Here is a 25,160-nt window from a genome sequence, read left to right as displayed (position 1 = left end):
TAAAAATAGTATATAATCCCTATCTTGAGTTCACCAAATAGACTCACTTCTCAAGGTTACATTTCTAGCATTTTATTCTTTTGTTTTCTTCTTTTCCTTTACAACTAAATGTCTAGTCTAACATCTCAACTGAAATGACTTGGAGGTTCAAGATTAATGCCTGATTTTAAGTTCCTAGGAGGCGGGGACCACGCATATACATTTTAGGCACCAAAACTGTTATTGTAATACAGTATTTGGCACATAATGGACATTCAATTACTGAATAATCAAAAGTATATTAAAAATACAAAAGTATAAAACAACGAATAATCAAAATATGGTATTTTCCATTTTTCAGAATGCTTTTTTACATGAATTTAATTGATTTTCTTAATCTTGTCAGAAAGGATCTCTGATTCAAACAAAATGATGTAGGTTCACAAAAGTTATGTTAGTTGCCTAAGAAGCTGGTAAATGGCAGGGCTGGAACTAAAATTTTAAGTTCTAAATCCAAAGGCCTTTTAGTTATCACCCAATGTCTGTTTATTAACAATTAACAAATGATATCTTACTGTATACTTTCCTGGGGAATACTTAGAAGGGATCTGTGGTGGGCGTGTGGGTACAGCGCAGTGGTAGAGTTCATGCTTAGTTGGTTTGGGGTTCAATCCCCAGAATCTCCATTAAAATAAATAAATAAAAACCTAATTACATTCCTCCAACTAAAAAAAATTTTTTTTAAAGCAAAGAAAAGAAAAGAAAGGAAAGAAAGGAAAGAAAGAAGGAAAGGAAGGAAAGGAAGGGAAGGAAAGGAAGGAAGGAAGGAAGGAAGGAAGGAAGGAAGGAAGGAAGGAAGGAAGGAAGGGAAGGAGGAGCTTGTGGTGGGTTAAAAATGGCCATAAACTCATTGGCCTTTCTTCCACTGAGAGATAGAGTCTACCACCCCTCCTCTCTAACTGCCTTGCCCTATAGGGAACAGTGGTGATATCTTCTGGGTTTCAGTTTGGGAACTTCCACGTCCTGTCTCTTGTAATATTCTTTCTGGGAGTCCCAAGCTGCCATGTAAGAAGTATGATTACTGTGCGAGAAAGATCACAGGGAGAGACCTCAAGACTATACCGGGGGCGGATAAGACCCAGCAACCTCTGCCAAGGACTAGGACTTAAAGAAGCTGTCTTGGCTAGATGAACCTACCTGTAAGGTGCACACCACTACATGACTCAACAGATACTGCATGGAGCAGAATTACCCAGCTGTTTGGTGTTCAAATTTCACAAAATCATGAGATATAATAGAATGGTTGTTTTAAAACACTAAGTTTTGCTATTGGAAAAGCACGTGGTACTTGGAAATAGGTGCATTTTCAACAAAAACCTAAAATGTGATTTTGGCTATGGGTTCATGCCATGAGAGCAAGCTTTGAAAGGGCCTCAAGAAAACCACTGGTGAGACCTTAGAGGAAAATAATACTGGAGGTTTCAGAGAAGTAGATCTTTGTTATATAGTGGCACAAAGTTTGGGAACATTGTCACCTCTAGTGATTTGGAAAACAGAAAGGGTAATTAACGAATCTGTGGATTTGGCTGGAGTGACTTCCAAGTAAAATATAAACATTTTGTATTTTATTATAAGAAAAGAGAGGAACCAAAGAAGCAACTATTCAGTTTTCAGGTATAATTTAGAGGAAATAGAGCAGGGTTTGAAAATAAAACTGTTTCTCATCACTTGGTTACTCCCAGTAAGAATGTGAAATTTAGAAATGGTTTCAGGACAAAGATCACTGGACCTGGACCCAGATATTGGAAAGGTGTGCCCAGCAAGATTTCATAACTGCTATGAACCATGAGTGCTCCATGCCTCCCACCTCCACACTCCTTGAGTATGAATGTGGATGGATATCATCCCTGTCTCACCACTGCCATATGAGTCCACACATTCTTCAACCTGCCAAGGCCAAGATGCACCACTCCTGAGGAGCTCTGTCTGTATGTGAGAACCTGCACTGATGAGATCTTGGACCTCCACACTTAGCCTGGTATCATGAGATTAGATATCAGGATGTTTATTTCGCAAGTGGGAGAAACATATGTAATTTGTGATCAGAGGGCAGACTGTGGTGGATTAAGGTGGCACATCTGCCATTTGATGTGTGGTCTATGTCCCCTCATCACCTTGAATTTGTATAGACTGTTTGATCGGTAGAGTTGGGTAGAAGTTATGCAGTGCCAGGCAGGGGCCAAAGCAATGAGATATTGGCAGGTTCCCCTTCATACCACTTGAGACACTTTTCAAGTTTTAAGCTGCCACGTAAAAAAGTCTAACACTTTGTTACCACTCTAATATGAAGAAGCCCAAGATAAGTTCTTAGAGATAAGTTTTTAGAGAGGGTGTGTGGAGACACTGTTGCCATCGAGCACTCAGATGGTACTGCCATCCCAGCCTAGGTATCAGGCACGTGAGTGAAGTCATCTCAGGCCCTCCATAACAGCCCAGACATGAGGTGAACACCCAGGGAACCCAGCTAATGCCACACAGAACAAAATTTTTCCAGCTCAGTTTGCCAGAGCTTCTCACTCATAACAATTATGAGAAATCATAAAATAATTATGGTTTTAGGCCACTAAGTTTTGTGATAGTTACACATCAATGGATAATTGGATCAGGAACACTGCTGATGCTCATGCTATAGATTCTCCAAGTATCTGGCAATAGTGAGGACCAGAGCCTTCCAAAAGAGCTACAGGGGAATCCCCAAACCTTCACATATTGGCTTTATAGAACCTAAGAAGAACAATGAAGTCTGGGAGTGTGCCAGATGTATAGAATATGGGAGAAACAACTTAAAAGAAAGAAGCAACTTGACTGGGACAGAGCTTAGGTGAACTTTATATAGCAAAGCATGGCTTCTAGCTGGCAGAACAGACGTAGTTTCTATTTAGTCATATAAAGATGAAAATGATCAGAGTTAACTATGAAAATGATTAAACAGGTCAAATTTTCCTTCTGTCTTCTCTTCACAGTATCATTAAGTAAAGAGATACGGTATCAATAATCAATGTGCATAGTGTAAACCAACTTCAATCAACATTTATCTGGTAAAGCTGTGTGACTAAAATGTATAATAAAAAATTGCCTATCTCACAAAAGAATTTCAGGCATAAAGGAGTAAGTTATGAGATATTTCTGTGGGGTAAGAAAAAAATCTTCCTGTTGCCCCGGAACTAATATCCAGTTACCATGAAGACAAATCTATTTTCTATAGTATGTGGGCATTGGGTGGTAGCAGAAAAAAATTTGAAGGAAATGTCTATGGTCTTGAAAAAAAAGTGATTTCTGCTATCTTAAAAGAATTGAATCCTACTGCTGCTGATAAAGAGTACATGTTCTATTTTCTGGGGTTTCTAGTTTATTCCAGCAATGGTTCTGGATTCATCCTTCCAGCTAAACCCAGATGGAACGGATGGAGAGCAACCAGCCAACAGTGCTCCTCCTCACACCCACATACCACTTTTCAGGTGGGTTAGTTCACAGCTTGTCAGTAGGAGGAATAAGAAAATGGATATGCTACCCAAGAGCCCCTCATACGGTATGGATGGGGAAAGCTAGAGAGCGTGCCCACCCTGTCTGTTTTGAAGCTAGATCTAGAACCTCTAATTACCACTCCATGTCAGAGTGCGACAAACAATTAAAATGTATCGAGGAAAACTCTTAATAGCAAAGCTGTTTATAGACACAGAAGAACAAAAAGAGAATAAGAGAAAACTTGCATAGGCTAGATAAGTTGTACTAATTACAGTAATTTAAGTGAATTCCTTACCCCTTAATTACCATGTAGCACAAAAATGATTATGTGTGCTGTGAAATGTATCAGGTCCAGCTGTATGTAAGTGGCACTGGATAACTCATGTGTGCCAAGTCATGTAGCATGAGCATCTGTAACACTTTCACAAATCAGTGGAAGATATAGGCATTCTGAGAATGAAGACCCATGTTCCCACTGACTAGAAATAAGTGAGTGATGGTGAGGGAGTGAAAATTCAGTGACTTGGAAAGAAAATGTTCTTTGGACACTCTTCTAAACCTTGAATCGAATAAGCAAGGGCCAGGGCAACTGATCCACAAAAGCAGTTTCTCTGCAGTGAAGGAGTCACAAGGCTGTGGCAAAGTGTTAGTGGTACACAGTATACACACTTTTGTGCCCAAAGCTGCACATATTAACAAGCTATGAACACAAAATGAAGCAAGCATTCATGAAATTTTTCATGGTAGTCTATCATTTTAGTTTTTTCTCTGGCAACTTACAGGGACGCACACACTGTGGTACAGAGAGGAGAAGTAGACAGAAGGAAGTGCGAGAGAATCCAGCTCTGTGAGAAAGAAGGGTGTCCAAAAAAGTCCAACTGGGGCTGAGAGAGAGTGGGTTTTGTCTAGTGAACTGCAAGAAACTGTTCAGGACAGACAGGCAAGAAATGATGCTTGAAGACTGAAGTGTCCTGATCGTGAAAAACTCCTGAATTCCTAAAGGAGTTTGAAATTTTAGCCTGAGAGAGACGGGAGGTTATTTAAGAAAGTATGCTCATATTTGTATTTTTAAGAAAGTATGCCCATATTTGTATTTGTATGATTCCATTTATATGAAGTCATGGTGTTAGGGAGCAGGCTAGCATCTCCTCTTGAAGAGAGGCAGAGTAACAGGACGGCATATGAGGAAGCTTCTGGAAAGCTGGTTAGGTTATGTTGCTTGATGCAGGTCCTGTTTGTGAGCCTGCAGGGGTGTTTGGTCTGTGAAAAAATTCACTAGTTGCAGACATACATGTCTGCTTATTTGGATATAAGTTATGCTTCAATAAAAAATTTAAAAACAGAAAAGATAACTTTTTGGCTGAAGGATAGAGAATAGAATAAAGGAGACAGGCAACAGGTGAGGGGGCTGGGCATCACTGGATGAACTAGAGTACCATGAAGGATTTGGTGGCTGAATAGCTATGGAAAATGAAAGAGTGAGAGAAGTCAAAGGCTGGGGGTGTGATCACTGGGCAGATGGTGTGCTCTGCCCTGATAAAAGGCACAAAGGAGAAAGCCCTCCTGGCTTCCAGCTCCTCATTTATAAAATTAGAAAATATGCCCAAAACAATCCTTAACATCTCTATGACAGTCACTGACAGTATGAACAATGACGTCACTGACAGTACGAACAATGAGAACTTGGACAGCTCAGAGACAATGAGACACCCATGAGTCCAACCTGGCAGAAGACAGACTGGAAAAAAAAAATGCTTTCAACAAAGGGGCAAAACCAAACAAATGTGAAACAGCAGTCAAATAGGTGTCTACATCAGTACTCACTTAAATAAGAGTGTACCCGACGAAGTCCTAGAGGTCAGAGGTGGTAGAGGAAAAGAATACCTAAAACTGTGCTGGAGAACCATGAAGATCAGGAGGCATTTTGGAAGAGACTGGCTAGTACAAACACATAGGACCTCGATCTACTGTGATGCTAACAATCAGCTAGGGTATCTGTCTGAGCTGACTGAGCATGGCCACGACCTGTAAACACCCCTCCCCCACACCGTCTGCACCGCCATCAGATGGGTAGCCACTCAAAACAGTAGTCTTATGGCTTCAACTGGGTCATCTATGGATCTGTTATAAATCATGCTACACAGATTAAACACTTGGAGAAGTAGTTCACAGCAGCTAAACAGTCTGGGGGAATTAAAGACCATGAAAGACCATCTTTACCAATGGATCAAGAACAGCTAAAGATAAAACGATTAGCTATGTTCTGGTAAGCACTGCTTGAAATGTGGTGACCTATAATGAAAGAAAACTACATTTGAGGGTAAAACGGAGAAGGGGTGAATAGATTTTTAAAAACTTGACATATTCATGCCTGGAATGCTAAATTAACACAAAGCAAGGAAAATAACACTCTCTTTTCTTCTTAAATATGCTGGGAAGCCAATACTATGTTATAAATAGAGAAAACCACCCCCAGAAAAGCTGGCAAATTCAAGAAGAAAAAGAGCTATTTTAGGTTCCCTCTCTTTCCTTTCAGTCTATAAGATCAGGGTGAAGTATTTATACAAGGAAACAGATTTTTGTCTTAAAAATCACAAATATTTCAATCTGGTAGAAATTATTCGAATAGTCCAAGACAAGTTCTGCAGGCACATCAGACAAGACTTGAAATCTCTGCAGTCTTCACAAGACAGACTGACACAATGAATGAATCGAAGGCAGTCACCTTTTAGGACCAGGTCTGCTATTTCTACCATCCTCCTGCCTGTGGAATTCTTAACCTAGAAATGTCATTCAAGTAAACAGTCATCTCCTATGGGGTGCAAGGCTCTTTATACTTAATGTTCCCAATAACCTAAAAACAATACAGCCATTCATGGCTTAAGAGAGCATTAGGAAAAGAGCTGTCAGGGGCAAACCTTGGCTTTGGTTGCAGCTGAGGCAAGAGCAGCTGCTGCGGCTGTGGCTACATTTCCTTCAGAAATTTCATGTTCTACTTTCTTCTTCCCAACATCACTTTCTCTTTCTTTACAAGTATCAGTGAATTCCTTGTTCTCTTCAGTCTCCTTTTCTTCTGAAAAAAATCAGGAAGCTTTATTACCAGTGTGCTCAGTCTCAATAAGCCATCTTACTCCTCACCTCTGCCACATGATGAACTAGGACCAATGTTACAAAGAGATTTCAGTCCCTTTTTCTTCTTTTTAAGATTTCTGTTGAACCACTCCATGCATGTGAGTCTGTCTCTATTTGAGATGGATTTTCTAAATAGTACACTTTGTCTTCTCTTCATTTCTCTAAGCTCTCTGTGTAGTTCCCTTGGATATAAAGGAAAATTCAAGGGAACTAAGCCCTATGACCAACACATTTGTTCAACAGTCAATGAAATGCTCTGGGAAACCCTAGGGTCTGGAGGAAATCAGAAGTTGAGAACAGAGCACTTCCGCAAGCCTTTCGAGTCAGGCACGATGGGATGTGCCAGCAACTGACTGAAAATAAAATGGCAGGTCTGTGTGGTGACTTCAGTCGCAGCTGAACAACTTGTTTGTCTATATGACACTGAAAACAATGTAGCCATTAGCAATGTACCTAAGCACAAAATAGAACCCAAACCCATATTTACTGTTACATTAGGAAACAAACCCATAACAAATGATGTAATATTTCTATACAATTTAACTGCCCACATTTCCCAAGTGGTTTTACTTTTACATAATAAAGTCTAAAGAGTTTCCTCAAATTACCTGATTTGGTATCCTCACTGACTTCACTATCCTGCTCCTTCTCACTATTTTTTTCATTTTCTCCATCTTGTGCTTTATCACCTTCATCTGTTTCATTTTCCCCTTTGTTTTCAGCCTGAAAAAGGTACAAAATAAGAGGACAGGGCATGAGGGGGTAAAAAAAGGTCCTTTGACAAGTGATATTGTCTTAGAACAATGAAAGGTTCCACTATTTCTGGCAAGAAGTGGACTAGGTTAAGAAAGGCCTTGGAGAGAAAAGCTGGAAAATAAATTAATAAATTCAGAGAAATACATTTTACTACCTCATCTCCTGACAACCTGCCTCCAAAGCATGAAGTCCCCTGCCCTCCCGGCAAAAGGCCAGTGGTACGATGTCCGAAGCAATGTCAGTGGGATTGATTTACATTATTCACTGGTTAAACAGATACTGAATGAATGAATAAATAAATGGTTAGTTGTCCAAAAGGACTAAGAGCACTTAATATGCACAGTGTCAACCAAGAACCAAGATGAAATGCTGCCAAGATAAAAAGCTGATGAAACTCTTTAATACAGTGATTTGCTGATGGTTTTCAGGAAGAGCCACAATAGAGCATCAGTGTTCATGCTCTGGGGACTGGATACTTCACTTCCTCTGTGGTCAGGATTTGGTATCGTTTGCTGAGTTTGAAATCCCTGTGACTTTGGACATATTACGTAACACTGTCTATAAAATGAAGAGACAATCACTGACTTGATAAAGCTGTTTAAGGAATAAGATGAATTTATAAATGTAAAGTACAAAGCACAGTATTTGGGACACTGTAGAACTGCAGTTAAGTTTACTATAATCCCCTTTCTCTCCTATCTATATACAGTTTATACTCACTCAAACAGTAACTGACCGCTCACCATGTGCCCCGATGTTCAAGAGGCTGTACAGCTCTGTTCTGGCTCACCTCGCATTTATAGCCTCTACGAGACAGGGATTAGGGCAAAAACGTACAGGACACTTGGATGCCCTGCGCACACCGGCTTCAGTGTCTCCTCTTTCACTGCCAGCTGGAATATTTGATTTCTTAGCCTTCATTTCAATTTTTGTAATTTTACCTGCTCTTTAAAATCTACTTGAAATGTCACTTTCTCATTAAGTCTTTACCAAATATTTTTCCACTAGCAGTTAAATTAACTCTTCTAAAAAATTCCTTAATATTCTCTAATTCTCTTCTGGCACAAGTATAGGACCCAAACCCTAGTATGTAATATTCTTAAGAACCATGATTTTTTAATTCATATTCCCAACTATGCCTGAAAGGGGTACAGAAGAAGTAGTTATAGAGTACATAAATCACTGAAAGAATAAATAAAAAATATCCTGTATTATGCCTTATGAGAACTATACCTTAACCCAGCAAAGTCCAAATGGCTGAAAGAATCATTTATAGTCTCAAGAGGGACTCAAAAGTCATAATAAACCCAAATTGTTATGCTGTGAAAGGAAGGTAGTGCTCTCGGTGGCTTTTCTGTTGTGGGAGATTTCAAATAGACAGACTTTACCTTTTCAGGCTGCTGACCATCAGTATCTGTTTCCACTTTTTCCTCTTCAGTTCCTTCTACAAGCAAAGGAATAAAAATAAGTAGTGTAATGTGGGGGAAAAGTAAAATCTATTATAAAGGTATGAGAATGTCAGGTATACAACATACAGTAATATATACAAATTTTACAACCATGAGGATGACAAAAAACAACACATACTTTATGATTCCATTAATTTAAAATTCAAAAACAGGTTAAAGTAATCTGTGGTGTCAGAAATCAGGACACTGGATAACCAGGAAAGGGGTAGATTCAATGGTGGCTTGGGGTGCTGGTAATGATCTGTTTCTTGATGCTGGGGCTGCTTACGTGAATGCGTTTAATTTTTTTATACATAAACAAGATTTTATCAGTGATGTAAAAGAAAAAAGTAGTGAAAGACAGTACACTCCTGAGAATTTTGAGTGGGCCAATCCAAGAGAGGAAAAATGGCCTAATGCATTTCATTTGTGAAAATGCACTGAGGGTTTCATTTTTCTGCATGTATAAAAATTAAAACTTCAAAAAAACGTTTTAAGTAGAAAAGGCCAAAAAAAGGTATTATTTAATATATTTAACGAGCATATATTCTGAGTCAACTATTAGAGAAATGGTGCAGAGCTAGATATTCAATGACCCTTAGTAGTATCACATTCTGGCTGGAGAGACACAAACCAACAAGTCCATCACGTAAGTGCATAGATGAGATGCTGTAGGAAGCAGAGGGTATGGGCTTCTCAGTCAGGGAAGGATAATATCTGCATGAGAGTTTTCTAGACAGACATGGCTGTGTCGGGGTGGGGAAGAGGCAGTATAGAGATGGACATTTCAAGGAAAGGAGACAAAAAGACTCAAGGGGAAGGGGACCCTAATCAGACATTCTTGCTTCCAGAATTATGGCTGAAGAGGAGCTCCAAGGAACATGATATTTTGGGACACCATGAATCTCATAGAAGGTAGAAGAGTTTTTAAAGATCACTACCTTCCCCCAAATATGCAAAGCTTACAGTACCAGAAGTGGACCAGAGTGCAGAAGCAGTGGGGTCAGTACCTGGTATTTGGGAATATGGAGGGGGGCAAGGTCACCTAGACATATTTGCTTAACCATCGGGACTCTGAGCCCATGGACTAGCCAGATCCTGAGCAGGAAAGGAAGTCCAGGATTCCTGCACAGAGCCAGTCACAGCGATGGCCAACATGATCTCAAGCTACTGGCAAACCCTGGCTACCTAAAGAAGAACCCCCTACACACAGTTTTTTCAATTGCAATTTTAGCCAAGATGTCCAAGTAATGAGTTCACAAAGAATATCAAGGCAGGAAGTCATTAATGCTGAACAGAAACAGTGATCAACAGACTCAGAACTCAAAAACTGCCAAAGAAAGATCTGTCAGATTCTGAACCTAGCCTAGCCATGAATGCAGTATATAGAAAATCATAAAGAGCTTCAATTGACAAGACAGTATTAGAGATGATAAGATACTGGAAAACACACACACACACACACACACACAAAACATAAAAAAATTTCCTAGAAATGAAGTCAGGGTAAACAGATTAAACCAAGTGAAGAGAGAAATACAAAACAGTAAAACATATCTAAGGAAATGATCTATATATAGAATAGGAAAATGGGGAATATGGAAACATGGAAAAAGATATGCCAGGCAAGAGAATCCAAGGAACGGTGGTAACCTTTCTGTGGTACTGTAAGTCAATACAGGCATTAATAGAGTATTATGAAAAACAGACAGTAACAACCTAGAGAAGAAAAAGGTTTAACTTACCAGAAAACTGTTAATTTTTTATACTTCCAGGAACCTAATAAAAGAGTGTCAAACTATATAAAGCAAAAACTGACAGAGGGGTAAGGAGAAAATGAAAATGTACAAAACAGTGGGGAACTTGAACATACTTGTCTCAACTAAGACATACAGTGGACAGTTCTAAAGTATACATGTAGAATTCTACATCCACCAGTTAAAGAATATATATATATATGTGTGTGTGTGTGTGTGTACGTATATATATATATAAACTTCAAACTTACATGGAACATTTAAAAACACTCATTACAAATAAAGTAATAAGCTAGTTTTCACAAAATTCAAAAAGTCAGTGACATACAGACCAAGTTCTCAACACAATGCAATGAAATTAGAAGTTTAAAATATAAATTTCTCAGTGGTTGGAAATGTAATTTTGAAAATAAGTAAAATAAACACTTAGAGGGAAATATAAAGCCTTCTTACACTTACCTTGGAAAAGAAATAAGGGTTCAAAGTTTATAAGTTGTATGTAAGTTCTGCTTTATAAGAAAGCAGAAAAGAAAAACAACACAGGAGGGTAGGGAGAAAAAATAGTAAGGAGAAAAAAGTCAGAAGCAATAATAATAATAATAAAAAAAACCCCAAACACAAAACAGAGTTTAAAAATATACAATAGAGACACTCAATATATCTCTTCTGTGACAGATCAAGAAAGGAGAGGGAAGGCACAAATTAGTATTAGGAAAGGAAGAAAGGCCATAACTATTGTAAAGCAAAAGTGAAAAAGGAAGTGATGGCAACTTACTGAAAAAGAGAAAATATGTGCAAACATGACTGATAAGGGGTTAATATCCAAATATATAAATAACTCAATACCAAAAAAACAGACAATCCAATTAAAAAATGGGCAGAAGACCTAAATAGACATTGTCAAAAGACATACTGATGGCCAAAAGGTACATGAAAAGATGTTCAACATCCCTAATTACTGGAGAAATGCAAATCAAAACCGCAATGAGATATCACTTCACACCTGTCAGAATGGCTATCATCAAAAAGACCAAAATAACAAGTGCTGGTGAGAATGTGGAGAAAAGGAAACCCTAGCGCACTGCTGGTGGGAACGTAAATCAGTGCAGCTGCTATGAAAATGGAGGCACCGCAAAAAAACTAAAAATAAAACCACCATATGATCCAGCAATTCCACTCCTGGGTATGTATCTGAAGAAATGAAAACACTAATTTGAAAGATACAAGCACCCCAATGTTCATAGCAGCATTATTTACAATAGCCTAGACATGGATCCAACCTAAGTGTCCATCAATAGAAATGGATAAAAAAGATGTGGTGCGCACACACACACACATACACACACAAAATGGAATATTACTCAACCATAAAAAAGCGAAACTTTGCCATTTGCAACAACACAGATGGACCTGGAGGATATTATGCTTTATGAAATAAATCAAACACTCTGTGTTATTATTTATATCTGTAAACTGAAGATTAAAACAAAGGAATGAATATAATAAAAGAGAAACCAGACTCACAGACACAGAGAACAAATTAGTGGTTACCAATGGAGAGGGAAGGGGGAGGAGCAAAATAGGAGGCTGGGGATTAAGGGGTACTAACTATTATGTATAAAAGAAATAAGCAATAAGGATGTATTTTACAGCATAGGGAATATAGCCAATATTTTATAGTAACTGTAAATGGAGTATAATTTATAAAAGTATTAAATCACTTATGTTGTACACCTAAAACTAATATATTGTAAATCAACTATACTTTAAGAAAGAGGAAGTGACAAAGTGCTCTGAAAAACTATGCCAAATAAAACAGAAAAATTAGATTAAATGAACAAATCATTAAAAAATTTACTAAACAGATTCAAGAAGAAAAAGAAGTATAATAAATGAAAAACTGAAATAATGTTAAAACTTAAACAAAACACCACAGGTCCAGATGTTTTTATTGGGGAATTCTATCAAACTTTTAGGGAAAAGATGATTAAAATTTTACATAACCTTTTCCATTGAATAGAAGAAGAGGGAGTATGTCCTAACTCATTCAGAGGCCAGCATAATCTTGATTCACAAATCAGACATGGACAACAGATAACAAAAAGGAGGCCACAGGCTAAATCTTATTCATAATCACAAAAGAAACACTCCTAAGCAAAATATATGAAAACAGAAAACAGTAGCATATAAAAAAGGCAATATATTAAGGCAAAGTAATATGACAGTAACAGAAAGGTGATTTAACATTAGTTAAGCCCACAAACTTATTAGCTCATATGCACAAAAACTGATAAAACTCAGTATCTTTCATGATAAGCTCCTGGAAAACCAGAACTAAAAGAAAAAGCTGGAGTCCCCGAAAGACTTACCAATGATCTTAAAATAAATGTCATTCTTCATGGAGAGATGCCTATAGTATTCCCTTTAAAATTAAGACTAAGAATGGATAACTATTACTACTTTCCTTCAATACTACCATAGAGGCCATAGCCTAGGTAGTCAACTAAGAAAAAGAAATAAAAGAGGACTAGAAAGGAAACAGGGACGATCTGCAGAGAATAAAACTGCGCACCTAAAAGAATCTAGAGAAAAGTTACTTAATAACAGAGTTTAGTAAGGTGGTTAGCTATAAAATTAACATACAAAATCAACTGTATTTCCATATACTAACAAAATCAACCCTAGATAAAGACATATGAAAAAATAAAACTTGAATGACTTCTAATCACAACACAAAAAATGCCAACCATTAAAAAAAAAGACAAAAAACTCTATCAAAATCGAGCACTTCTTTTCATTAAAAGATGCCAAAAAGAACAAGTAGCAAAATAAGAGAAAACACATGCAGCACAGTAACTACATTAGTACATAAGATTTATAAAGAAAAACACTACAGCAAAGTGAGAAAAGATAGGAATAGTTGTTTTATAGAATGATGTATGATCAATAAATTTAACGTACTCAAATTAGTTACCAGAAATGCAATTTAAAACCACAAGGGTATGTCATTTTTACACACGCTATGTCAGGCTTAACACTTAGGAAGTGTTGGATCAAGTATTACTGGTCAAATTTGGGGGAAAAACTTGGAATTTCCTAAAACAGTGCTACTCACAGGAACAGTCTACAACAAAATAAGGAATTAAGCAAGAATATTCAAGGTTTGATGTTCAGAAATGTTCAATGCTCTTTCTCCTTTCCTTTATTAAGAAATCCACCTTAGGGAAAAAATGACAAATAAATAGAGCTTAGTGATACAAACTCCTTAACTCGAGGTGGCAAATGGTCTACCAACCACACTTCAGTAGCACTGCATCTAAGCAAAACCCTATATGCATAAACTGTGAGGCATGTACAAGATTGTATATGAATGTCTGAAAGAGAAAAACAGGAAACAATTCACACTGCCCATCCAATAATAAGAGAAGGGATAATTAAACTGAGTTATAATCACAAAATAGAATACTTCACAGTGGTGGAAATAAATTAACTATGGTTACCTCGATAATGTAACTATGTCAATAAATACTGAAAACCTAATATTGAGTTTTTAAAAAGTCTTAGAACTGTAAATATATCATGTTTTCTAAAGCTTAAAAACAAAATTATATCCAACATATATTAAGTACATCTTTGTGATTTAAAAAATTGTTTAAAAAGTAGTTGAACAATATTCAAAATTTAGGATTCTTCTTTGTGTTGTTTTCTTTTTGGGGGGGGAGAATTAGGTTCATTCATTCATTCATTAACAGAAGTACTAGTGATTGAACCCAGGACCTTGTGCATGCTAGGCAGGCACTCTACAACTGAGATATACCCTCACCCCAAAATTTAGGATTCTTAATGCTGGGAGTGGGAAGGTTAGAAGATGAGGTAAATGAGGAACAGAGAAAGAAATTATTGGTAATGTTCTAATTCTTCCTTTAGATGAAATATGTAACATGCATTAAGACAAATTAAAATATAACAATAAAATGATCTGAACAAATATCAAATGCGGATGGAGTTTTTTAAACCCCAAAACTTCACATTACTCTTAAATAAATGTGCATCAGGCCACCTTTGCGGAGTTAGCTTAATTACATGAACAGATAATTATGTGGGAGAAATTCAGTATTTTTTTTGATAAAGACAATCTGCTTTTGAAATAATTATCCACAATCTACAGCTCTGCATTCTAAAAAGATTACACACTCACTCTGCTCTATTGTGAGGCAAGTCAAATTTGATACCAACTCTTTAATTAGCTATGAATCCAAGATGAACAGTTACATAGTATTAATGTCTATTCATATAATGATGGTGCAGTTAAAGACAGACCCTCTATAAGGGGGAAAACCTGAAGATAAGTGCTTAGACTTTTCAGTAGATGTCTAATAAGAGTTTAATTATGAGTTGTGCATTTCTCAAGATGCTACGTGGAAGCCTGTAAAGTGGTTTCTATTCTATAAAACATTTTTTAAAGCTATTAGACATCCTCTTAGGAAAAGAGAGGGGAGGAAAAACCAGCTTGCCTTTAGTCTGAATTCTGGTTGGAACTGTAAATCCCTAAGAAGTTGCAGCCACTCACAGATTCTTCACGTTATCTTGTTGGTGATGATAAACTAGAGGATTGAGACTCCTTCCCTACAAATGTATGGTCTGACCCTGTCTGCAGAGTTAATCAAAGAGGATACCAGAACGAGTAAAAAAAAATTCACAACTTCAAACAAGAAGGAACATAACTAGTGAGCCATGTGCCAAAGACAAAAAGGAACAGGAAGTAAAAAAATCAACATAACAATTTATAATTTGATCTTATGCTGTAGAACAGGGGTTGGTAAACTGTCTGTAAAAGGTCAGACAGCAACTATTTTCAGCTTTGCAAGCCATACATCCTTAGTTGCAGCTATTCAACTCTGCCACAGTAGCATAAAATCGGCCACAAAAGTGCTTGAAAATGAATGAATGTGGCTGTTCCAATAAAACTTTATGGACATTGAAATTTTAAAATCATATAATTTTTACATATCACAAAATATTATTCTTTCGGTTTTATCTAACCATTTAAAATTGTAAAAAATCATTCTTATACACTGGGCTAAAGAAACATAGGTGGAAACCTGGATTTGGCCCAAGAACCAAAATTTGCTAGCCCCTGCTCTAGAAAAAGAGGTTGAGTTCTGGATCCAGACTGCCTAAGTTCGAATCTTGTCCCCAGGATTTACTGGCTCAAGTAACTTTCGGCAAGCTACTTAGCTGACAGGGGCCTCAGTTTGCTTATCTGCAAAGGGAGAATAATAATATTACCTTCTTCATAAGGGTAGTGCTGAGGATTCAATTAATTATTTCATTTAAAATGCTAATAATCACCTGAAATTTTTACCACCTGGGCCTTTACAGAAAAAACTTGCTAACCTTTGTGATAGAAAATTCATACTAATATGATAGTCCTCTTTATGAATAAAGATACTCTGGAGATGTCCAACCCTCAAGGCCTCAAGTTTAATTCTGGGAATTGAGTGAGGGATACTGGAAAACAGGAGATGTGACTAGAACCCATGAAAATGCCTACCATGGTGGTGAGATGTGAAGGTGACCTCTTATGATCCCTGCCCGAAGGTTTTCATGTCCTTGTATAAACCCCTTCCCTTGACTGTGAGGAGCATCTGTGATCAGTTCCTAACCATAACAGAATACGGCAAAGGTGAAGGGATGGTAGAAGACCCTGTGTTGTTACTGGACTCGCTCTAGAGCCTCTCCTTACCAGACTGATGAGGTAAGCTGCCATGCTGTGGAAGCCTAAGTGGCAAAGAATCGTGAGTGGCCCTAAGAGCAGAGAGCAGCCAGCAAGCAATCAGGGCCTTCAGTTCTACAACTGGAATGAATTCTAAAGTAAATGAATTCTGAGAACAGGTGTAATTTGGAAGTGGATTCTTCAATGGTCAAGCCTCTAGATGATGTGAAAAATCTTTTTTTTTTTTTTAATTTAAGTATAGTCAGTTTACAATGTTGTATCACTTTCTGGTATACAACATTAGTTCAGCCATACATATACATACATATATTCGTTTTCATATTCTTTTCCATGATAGGTTACTACAAGATACTGAATGTAGTTCCCTGTGCTATACAGTATAAATGTGTTTATCTATTTTATATGTAGTAGTTAGGATCTGCAAATCTCCAGCTCCCAATTTATCCCTTCTCCCCTGGTAACCATAAGTTTATTTTCTATGTCTTGGAGTCTGTGTTTGTTTTGTACATAAGTTCATTTATCTTTTTTTTAGATTCCACATATAAGTGATATCATATGGTATTTTTCTTCCTCTTTCTGGCTTACTTCACTTAGAATGACAATCTCTAGGTCCATCCATGTTGGATCCAATGCAAATGGCATTGTTTTATTTTTTATGGCTGAGTAGTATTCCATTGTATAAATATACCACAGTTTCTTTATTTAGTTACCTGTTGATGGACATTTAGGTTGTTTCCATGTCTTGGCTACAGTATATAGTGCTGCTATGAATGCTAGGGTGGATGTTTCTTTTCGAATTAAAGTTTCCTCTGGATATATGCTCAGGAATGGGATTGCTGGATCATATGGTAAGTCTATTTTTAGTTTTTTGAGGCATCTCCATTCTGTTTTTCTTTATGGCTACACCAAACTGCATTCCCACCAACAGCGTAGGAGGGTTCCCTTTTCTCCACAGCCTGACCAGCATTTATCATTTGTGGACTTTTGAATGATGGCCATTCTGACTGGTGTGAGGGAATATCTCATGTAGTTTAGATTTGCATTTCTCTGATAATTAGTGATTCTGAGCATTTTTTTTCATGTGCCTAGTGGCCATTTGTACATCTTCTCTGGAGAACTGCTTATTTAAAGCCTCCAGATGAGAAAGCAGCCAAGCAACCTCCTTGATTGTAGCCTTATGAAATCCTAAGCAGAACAAGTTAGGTTGTGCATAGACTTCTGACTCACAGAAACTATGAAACAATAAATATATTTTGTTTTAAGCCACCATGTGGTAATTTGTTATGCAGCGAGAGATAACTACTATATCTACTAAATTTCTGAATGAACCTCAACCAAGGGTAAGAAGCAAATTAGCTAGCATCCATGATAAGACTATCTTCAGAGACTAAAAATAGGAAATGGCATTGCCAGTCAGGTTCCTCTGTCTCTTGCTCCATCTCCTACAGATTCAGTATTGATAACCTCAAATCACTTCTGGGCCTCTTCCCCATTTTCCCCATCCCATCAAACCTACTTTAGTTCTAAAGATATGTGTCTCTTTTACCTTTCTTTGAATGCTGAGCTAAGCTCCTGTTTCTTCTCATACATCAGTCTAGAGCTATTTCCTTCCCGTCACCACCCCTCTCTCCTAGCTTTTGCAATAAAGGGCTTTTTAGTCTAGTAATAATACGGTTAGCAAAACCAGAATGAGGAGAAAATAAATAAAACCATTTCCTAAAAGTTTAGGGAGCTGGGAAAGTTAGTTTTGAGGAGAGACTTAAATGCTTACAAAATACCAGCCTTTTAAAAGTATATTATGAGTAAGTAATGAAGCCCCCTGGAACAGAACTATGATTATTTGGTGGGAACAGTCTCCATTTCCTACATATCATCTGTAAACTGCCAGCCGTTATTTTCTACAACAGAACCATGTTATTTCTGCTCTCTGGTGATTTCTCAATGACTACAAGGTAAAAGTTCTTCAAAATTCAGCCCCACACCTATACAACTGCACCTGGCCACAGTTCCCACTCCCCACAGACTGCTTGGTATTATTTTCAGAATATGCCACCTATGTTCTTTCCTTTTTCCTTTTTCATTATTGTTTAAAAGGTCACCTTTGTGAAGTCTTCCCTAACTGACTCAAGCATAAATAACTGTTTCTTCCACATGTCTCCACCTATAGCTTCTATTTCTTTTTTATAATAATATGCCCCCCATCAAATGAATATTCATCAAGGACAGGATGTTTGTTTAATTCAGTGACTCACAAAATGTGGTCTAGGTACCCTGGAGGTTCCCAGGGTCAAAACTATTCTCATAGCAACACAAAGATGTTATCTGCCTTTTTACTCTCATCTCGCACTAGTGTGGAGCGTGGCTTTCCAGAGGCTGCATAAAGTCAGCTATAGAAAAGTGGACTTATGTATTACTGTGTTTTAGAAGTTTCCCAGCTTCAATTTCTAATACAGTAAATATCAATAGATATAATCCAAACAGATAAGCATTTTGGATTCTTCATATTTTTAAAGAGTGAAAGAAATCCTATGACCAAAAATTTTAGAACCGTGAGTCCAAAAATTTTTGTCTTCTCAGGGAAGAATAGAATGAGGCCCATGGTAGGAATTCATTCAGCACTTCTGGAGACTAATCATCTCATTCCCTGAATGGCAATATACAGTCTAACCAAGCTCTGAGCCTTGTATCACACTCTCTGTATCTAGCTCCAACCTACCTCCATAGGCTGCTCTCTTTTCCCGTCCTTACTTGAACTTTGTTTTATGAGCAACCTGGTTTACTTCCCTTCTTTGAACAACCTTCCATTTCCATCTCTGTGCCTTTGCTCACATTGTTCTACAGGGTCGAATACTGTACTTGCTCCAAACTGGCTCAGTGACATTCTAAACCTCTTTTTCAACATTCAGCTCAAATCCTACTTTCTTGTGAAGCCCTCTTCAGTCTAAAATCACATATCCCATTGGGTTCATTCTTACAGCACTTCCTATGTACGGTGCTCCTTGAACAATTAATATACTTCATTGTATCGCCAATCCTCCAATACTGAATTATTTTTCCATGTATATGGAGCTAGTAAGCCCTAAACTCTTTAGGAAATGGTTTTATTTATTTTCTCCTCATTCTGGCTTTGCTAACCATATTATTACTAGACTAAAAAGCCTTTACTAGACTAAAACAGCCCCGATTATCAGAGGGTATTACCTGTGTCATCTTACAACTGCACACAGCAAGAGAGCTAAATCAAGTAACCGCAATACCTGATTTGACATAACAGTCCCTAAAAGTCAGACAATTGTATTATATAAGGGAATCCAATTTCTTCCTCAAAATTCACATCCTACCATCTAGTAAATATTAGCCAGTAGGCAAGTCCCTTAAATCCTAGCTAGTCCTTGGAGGTTAAATGTCCCATTATGAGATGCTCAGAAGTTTGAATCTATATTTCAATGCCTCTTGAAATAGATCTGAAAGAGCCCTTCAAATGTAACAGTGACAAAAAGAGAAGCACACTCCACATGACACGGTCTAAAGATCAAATAATGATCCACTGTTTTGTTAGGTTCACTAGCCTTGCATATTTTCACACATTGGTGTTTTATAAGTATCCGATTTAAAAAATGTTATGGGAATCCTCAGTGTGAGAAGAATGAGGCTATTTATATGCTATGTTTAAATGCTATGAATAGTATCTGAGGCAAGAACTGCAACAGTTATTTCTGGGCTTTATGTTTCCAGAAAGTGACCTTTTCAGTACTATTATTGTCAGGATGCTCTTCTTAATCTCCTGATGGACTAGAGACTAGATCTTAACCTTCCTGAGAACTCAGACTGATGAGTTGGGTTCTTCTACACAGAGCTGTGACAAACGGCTTGAGACGCACTCCTCAGACTCCTGTATTCCACGAGAAGTTAAGGAGCTCGGTGGACAATCCACTCATTGACATAAAAAAGATTTTTTTCTAAACATTCTGTTTGTGATTCAATTTCCCTAAAAGCATGGTTAATTATAAGCAAAAAGCATCAGTGAACTCAACCTCTCAAACTTCTCTAAACCAGAATTAAGATACAGACAGTAAATCTATTCAGTAGCAAAATAAAAACAGAAACAAAACCCAGTGCTTGAGGTCAGGAAATACAAGTGGAGGGTATAATAATAAGTCTTTGACAGACTCCTGACTGGCCCTTGAATATACATGCATATTTCAGCTCTCTGGGGGGAAGGGCTGATGACCTAGAAGGTGCTAAGTTACTGTATTATGACATTTACGTAGCAGAATGTCTTTATTCTTAGGAGATGCACATTGAATTATTTAGGGGGTGCAAAGAATCATGATGTCTACAACTTACTTTGAACTAATTCACCAAAAATAATAAAATGAAAACTTTAAAAAAATTCCTAGATAGATAAAAATGACAAAAAGGAACCTAACTGGCAGGCATATGAGATTTCACTGTGATATCCTATCAACAGTTCAGTATGTTTGGCTACAAGTAAACAGGTTATCAGAAAGACTATTTTGTTTCGTCTCCAGGTCAAGTAAAAAATTTTTTAATGAAGCTCCTTAAAAGCCTTAGTGATAAAGTGAAAAAAAACTTTAATATTCAAACATATTACGTAAGTTATCTGAAAAATAAATCAATTTACTAATTCCTAAATGAGGTCTATTCTCAATCTAATACTTAGAATAAAACTTTAAAAAATATAGGTTAGACCTTGACACTCTTCTGCTTAAACCCCTTGTTAGGCTCCACCTCAGAGTAAACACAAACTTTACAACAGCCCACAAGGCCCCTCATAATCTCCCTCAACCTCTTCTGCCCTGCAGTCCAGCTACTTGTTCATGATTCCCCTTGCTGTTCCTCAACTATGCCAGGCAGCTCCTGTCCAGGCGCCTGTAGACTGGCTGTCCCCAATACCTGGAACCCTTTAACCTTAGATATCTACATGGTTCCCTTTCTTGCCTTCCACTTAAATCTTAGTTTATACTTCAACCGTACTTTCTTGGAGAGACATTACCTGACCATTTAAAATTCTAATTCCTCACACTTCATTCTCATCCACAGATCCCTGCTCTATTTTACACCATACCAGCTACTAGCCAATATATTCTTTCTACATATTTACATTTAATTCATACATCCTAAGTTTTACATATTAGACTCCTGTCCACCTCCCACCTCTAAAATATAAAGTCCACAAGGGCAGGGATTCTGATCAGCTTCCTTCACCAGGATCCGAGTACCTCGAACACAATGAACTGTTATAATAACACAACCTTATTTAGTCTTATTTACACTTATGCGTTAAAAGGAAAAACAAAAGCAATCTAACTTAAAACTGACTTCCCATCCAAGAATGCTTATATAGTGTATTCATACACTAAATCACACTGAATTTTGCTGTGCATTTCTCAGCACTTAATCTTGTATAGATGAATCATCCACAGCCACTCTTCCCCGTGTATCTGCCTGTCCCCTTATGTAGACCCGAGGCTTTTGGGAAGGTCTGGGTCTTTTCGTATCACATTGGCCATAGAATATAAGGCAGTATGGTACAATGGAGCTAGTAAGCCCTTAATGATCCTTGTTCAATGAATGAAAAATAAACAGGCATAGCTATGTGTTTAACTCCTGGCACTGTGCTACAGCAAAAAGAGGTTGAGCTTTGGGGCTAGAGATTCTTACAAGTGTGCCAATGTAACCTGCCAATACCTTAGTTTCCCTGCTTTATTAAAAAAAAAAAAAAAAAAAGATGCCACTTCCTCCAAATGGCTGTCCTGAAAAGAACCTCAAATGACGAAACAGAAAACACCTACATAATGTGTGACAGATGACTACTACGAAAGAACTGTTGGTTTCCAATAATTTCTAAGCAGTGTTTAAAAAACGTTTTTCATTTCTTTTGTCTTAACTGCTTCTATCTCCCCCTGTAACTCAGGCAAATGAAACCTCATAATATTTTCAAGTAAAAAAAAAAAGTAAGTCTCAAGTATCACTACTACTTTATCTCTTCCTAGAATGGTATCTGGCCAAACAAAAACAAAATACCATACAAATTTAGAGAAATCAGTAGAGGATAAATTGAAGAAATTCCTTCTGATAAGCTAACACTTATTTCCTAAATAATTCCCATGAGAAGTCTAATAAATGAAAATAAGAGGTATTTCAGGCCTAGCGTTCATCTATCTTAACTTTTATTTCACCAAATACTGCCCCCTAAATCCACAATAAAAAGTTAGATAGGTTAATGAGAAAAATCCAAAGTCTTTTATTTCATAAGGAAACTTACTTTTTTTCCCCCTAATTATTATTCTACCATACATGTAAGTTACCAGTATAACATGGTAAATTATCACAATAAATCTGCCACCCTAGTATGAGATTATCTTGATAAGGAAAACCTACAAGATTTTATTTCAAATCTGTACTCTAGGTGATAAGGCATTATTTTTGTAATACAAAGTGTTAAGTTTAAATGTAAATCTGACACTCCTGTCTTTGAACTCAAACTTGGAATGCAGGTCAGAAAGATAGGAGGTAACTATTGACTCCCCACTGCAATTCTGCTGAGCCAATTCCATGGGGAGTACCATTTGCTGTTTCCTAATTTATGCTGTTAGTCACAGCTCAATATAAATCACTTTAACTATAATATATAATGGGCCAGCATTAGTTACAGAAGTCTGTTCACAACTCATTCAGAAATTCATATTATGCTAGTATTTTCCTTAACCCTTACTAAACGGAAAGGAGCCAAATTCTGTTGCTGCAACTGGTGAGTATACACCATACTTCAGAGAGGTTACCTGATAGGCTACCTCCAGATAATATGAATGAAATTTACTGTTCATGCTATTCAAAGAATCACCCTTTGTAGCCGCCAATGCTTCCTGCAGCAGTCTGATCCAAGCTTTGCAAACTGTGGAAACCACACATTCACTAATGAATCAGGAAAATCTAGCACCACAGGACTAAGGTTCCTAAATTTTTTTGGTTCTCTTTTAAATCCCACTAAACTAGAAATGGCCAACTTTGCAACCTGTTTCTTAACCACTAATGCTCTATGGTATCATCTACCAAAAATTTTAAAAAAGATTTTACATGTAAAAACATTTCCCTGATTTTCCAAAGTACAGAAACTTCTTTGAATCAAGTAAGAAAGCTTTGCCAATCCTTTTCAATTCTATGACCACGGGGAACCAAAAGACCCTACAAATGAAACACACACACACACACACACAAAATGGGGAAAGGAAGACCTTTCCCAGGCACTCAATAGGCCCAGGTTTTCCTGGCCTGAGCTGGGCACTGCCTCATCATGGTGCAGAATCACCAAAAAGCAACAGAGATGTGGCTTGGCTTGCTAATTTTAGTCTCCATCTAAGAGAAAGGAAAGTAAGTGAAACTAAGAAATACTGTGGATACTTTTTAATTCTAAGGCTTGGTACTCTGGATTAGTAGCCAATATTAAGAACAGTTAGGTCAACAATTCATTCTGAAGGTTACAGTGAGAGGTTTGATTAATCTGAAAATTTGTTTCCATACCTGCAAAATGAAACTGCTAGGTTGACACTTTAAAGAAAGCAGAGAAAACACAGGGGTAGCCCTATGCAAACTCATAGAAACCAAAAGACTAGGCTAGAAGAGACCAGAATGATATCTACTCAAACCACCTAGAACAGAACACCAGGGGTTCAGATGGTATCATCTATGGTGTACTGGCTGGCAATTTAAATTTTTATGTCATATTACCTTTATCCTATAAGAATAAATACAAGAGACAAAAGAAAATTACTACAGTTGAAGAATAGATTATATAAACTTCATACAACTGAGATAAAGACAGAACTGTTAGGCAAGATGATAGGAATAAATCTTTAGATTGAGCTATTCATCAAAAACTGCTTCACAATGAAAAAATTAGTGAACACTGTAACAAACATTGGGAATACTCTACTGATAACTGTATATAAAACAGTATTTTTACCTTGGTGTGAAAATTACCCTCTTATAACATACAGGAACAGTTCCATTTTGAGAAGTCAAGTATTGCTTATGAAGCTACTATATTAAAATTTTACTCCTCTTCAAGATCAATTAAACAAAAATAGATAAAGTCCTTACTAGCAAAAATGTTTTTTGCCCAGTATCACAGACTGGCATAGCTAAACAACACATTATAGAGTATCTAATCATCTCTTTCTTGTTACAGATGAGAGAATTCAGAGCTAATGAAGGTAAATAGCCTTTTAAACTTCTGTGGTTACACAGAGCAGAACCAAAGGTAGAATCATGTCTGCAAAATCCTAAAGTCCAAAAAACAATATGCTACTTATAAGAGACCCAGTTTAGTCGGAAGGGTATAGTTCAAGTGGTAGAGAGCATGCTTAGCATTCACAAGGTCCTAGGTTCAATTCCCAGTGCCTCCTCCAAAAATAAACAAACAAACCTAATCACCATCTCCCAAAAATTTAAAAAAAAGAGAGAGAGAGAGACAGACCCAGTTTAGATCCAAAGACACAAATAAACTGCAAGTAAATCAATGAAAAAAGATATTCCATGAAAACATAGTATATGTAAGAGAGATGGAGTGTTATGCTATTATCAGACAAAAGACTTTTAGACAAAAAAAGTTACAAGAGAAAAACAAGGACACCATATAATGATAATCATTACATATCAAAAAGATATAATAATTATGTATGCAACTAACAACAGAGACTCAAAACATATGGAGCAAAAACCAGAAGAATTGAGGGAAGAAATACAGTTAAACAATAGTAGTTGGAGATTTCAAGATATCACTTCCAAAAGACAGGACAACCA

The 25,160-nt window shown here is 37.1% G+C and overlaps 1 protein-coding gene across 2 annotated transcripts in view; it reads right to left on the bottom strand.

Moving 5' to 3' along the window:
* SMARCC1 (SWI/SNF related, matrix associated, actin dependent regulator of chromatin subfamily c member 1) overlaps positions 1–25,160 on the bottom strand; it is a 136,871-nt gene that overhangs the window by 28,221 nt on the left and 83,490 nt on the right. Inside the window, exons 22-24 of one of the 2 annotated variants that reach the window (XM_032458623.1) lie at positions 8,781–8,836; positions 7,245–7,359; positions 6,423–6,574 (exon numbers count right to left, since the gene is read on the bottom strand). In XM_032458623.1, the coding sequence (XP_032314514.1) occupies positions 6,423–6,574; positions 7,245–7,359; positions 8,781–8,836 (323 nt within the window). Of the gene's footprint in view, positions 1–6,422; positions 6,578–7,244; positions 7,360–8,780; positions 8,837–25,160 lie in introns of both variants that reach the window. The other variant, XM_032458622.1, reaches the window with a different exon arrangement.

This window comes from Camelus ferus, chromosome 17 (assembly GCF_009834535.1).
Source record: "Camelus ferus isolate YT-003-E chromosome 17, BCGSAC_Cfer_1.0, whole genome shotgun sequence".
Lineage (NCBI taxonomy): Eukaryota > Metazoa > Chordata > Mammalia > Artiodactyla > Camelidae > Camelus > Camelus ferus.
This window is presented reverse-complemented; position numbering and strand designations above follow the sequence as displayed.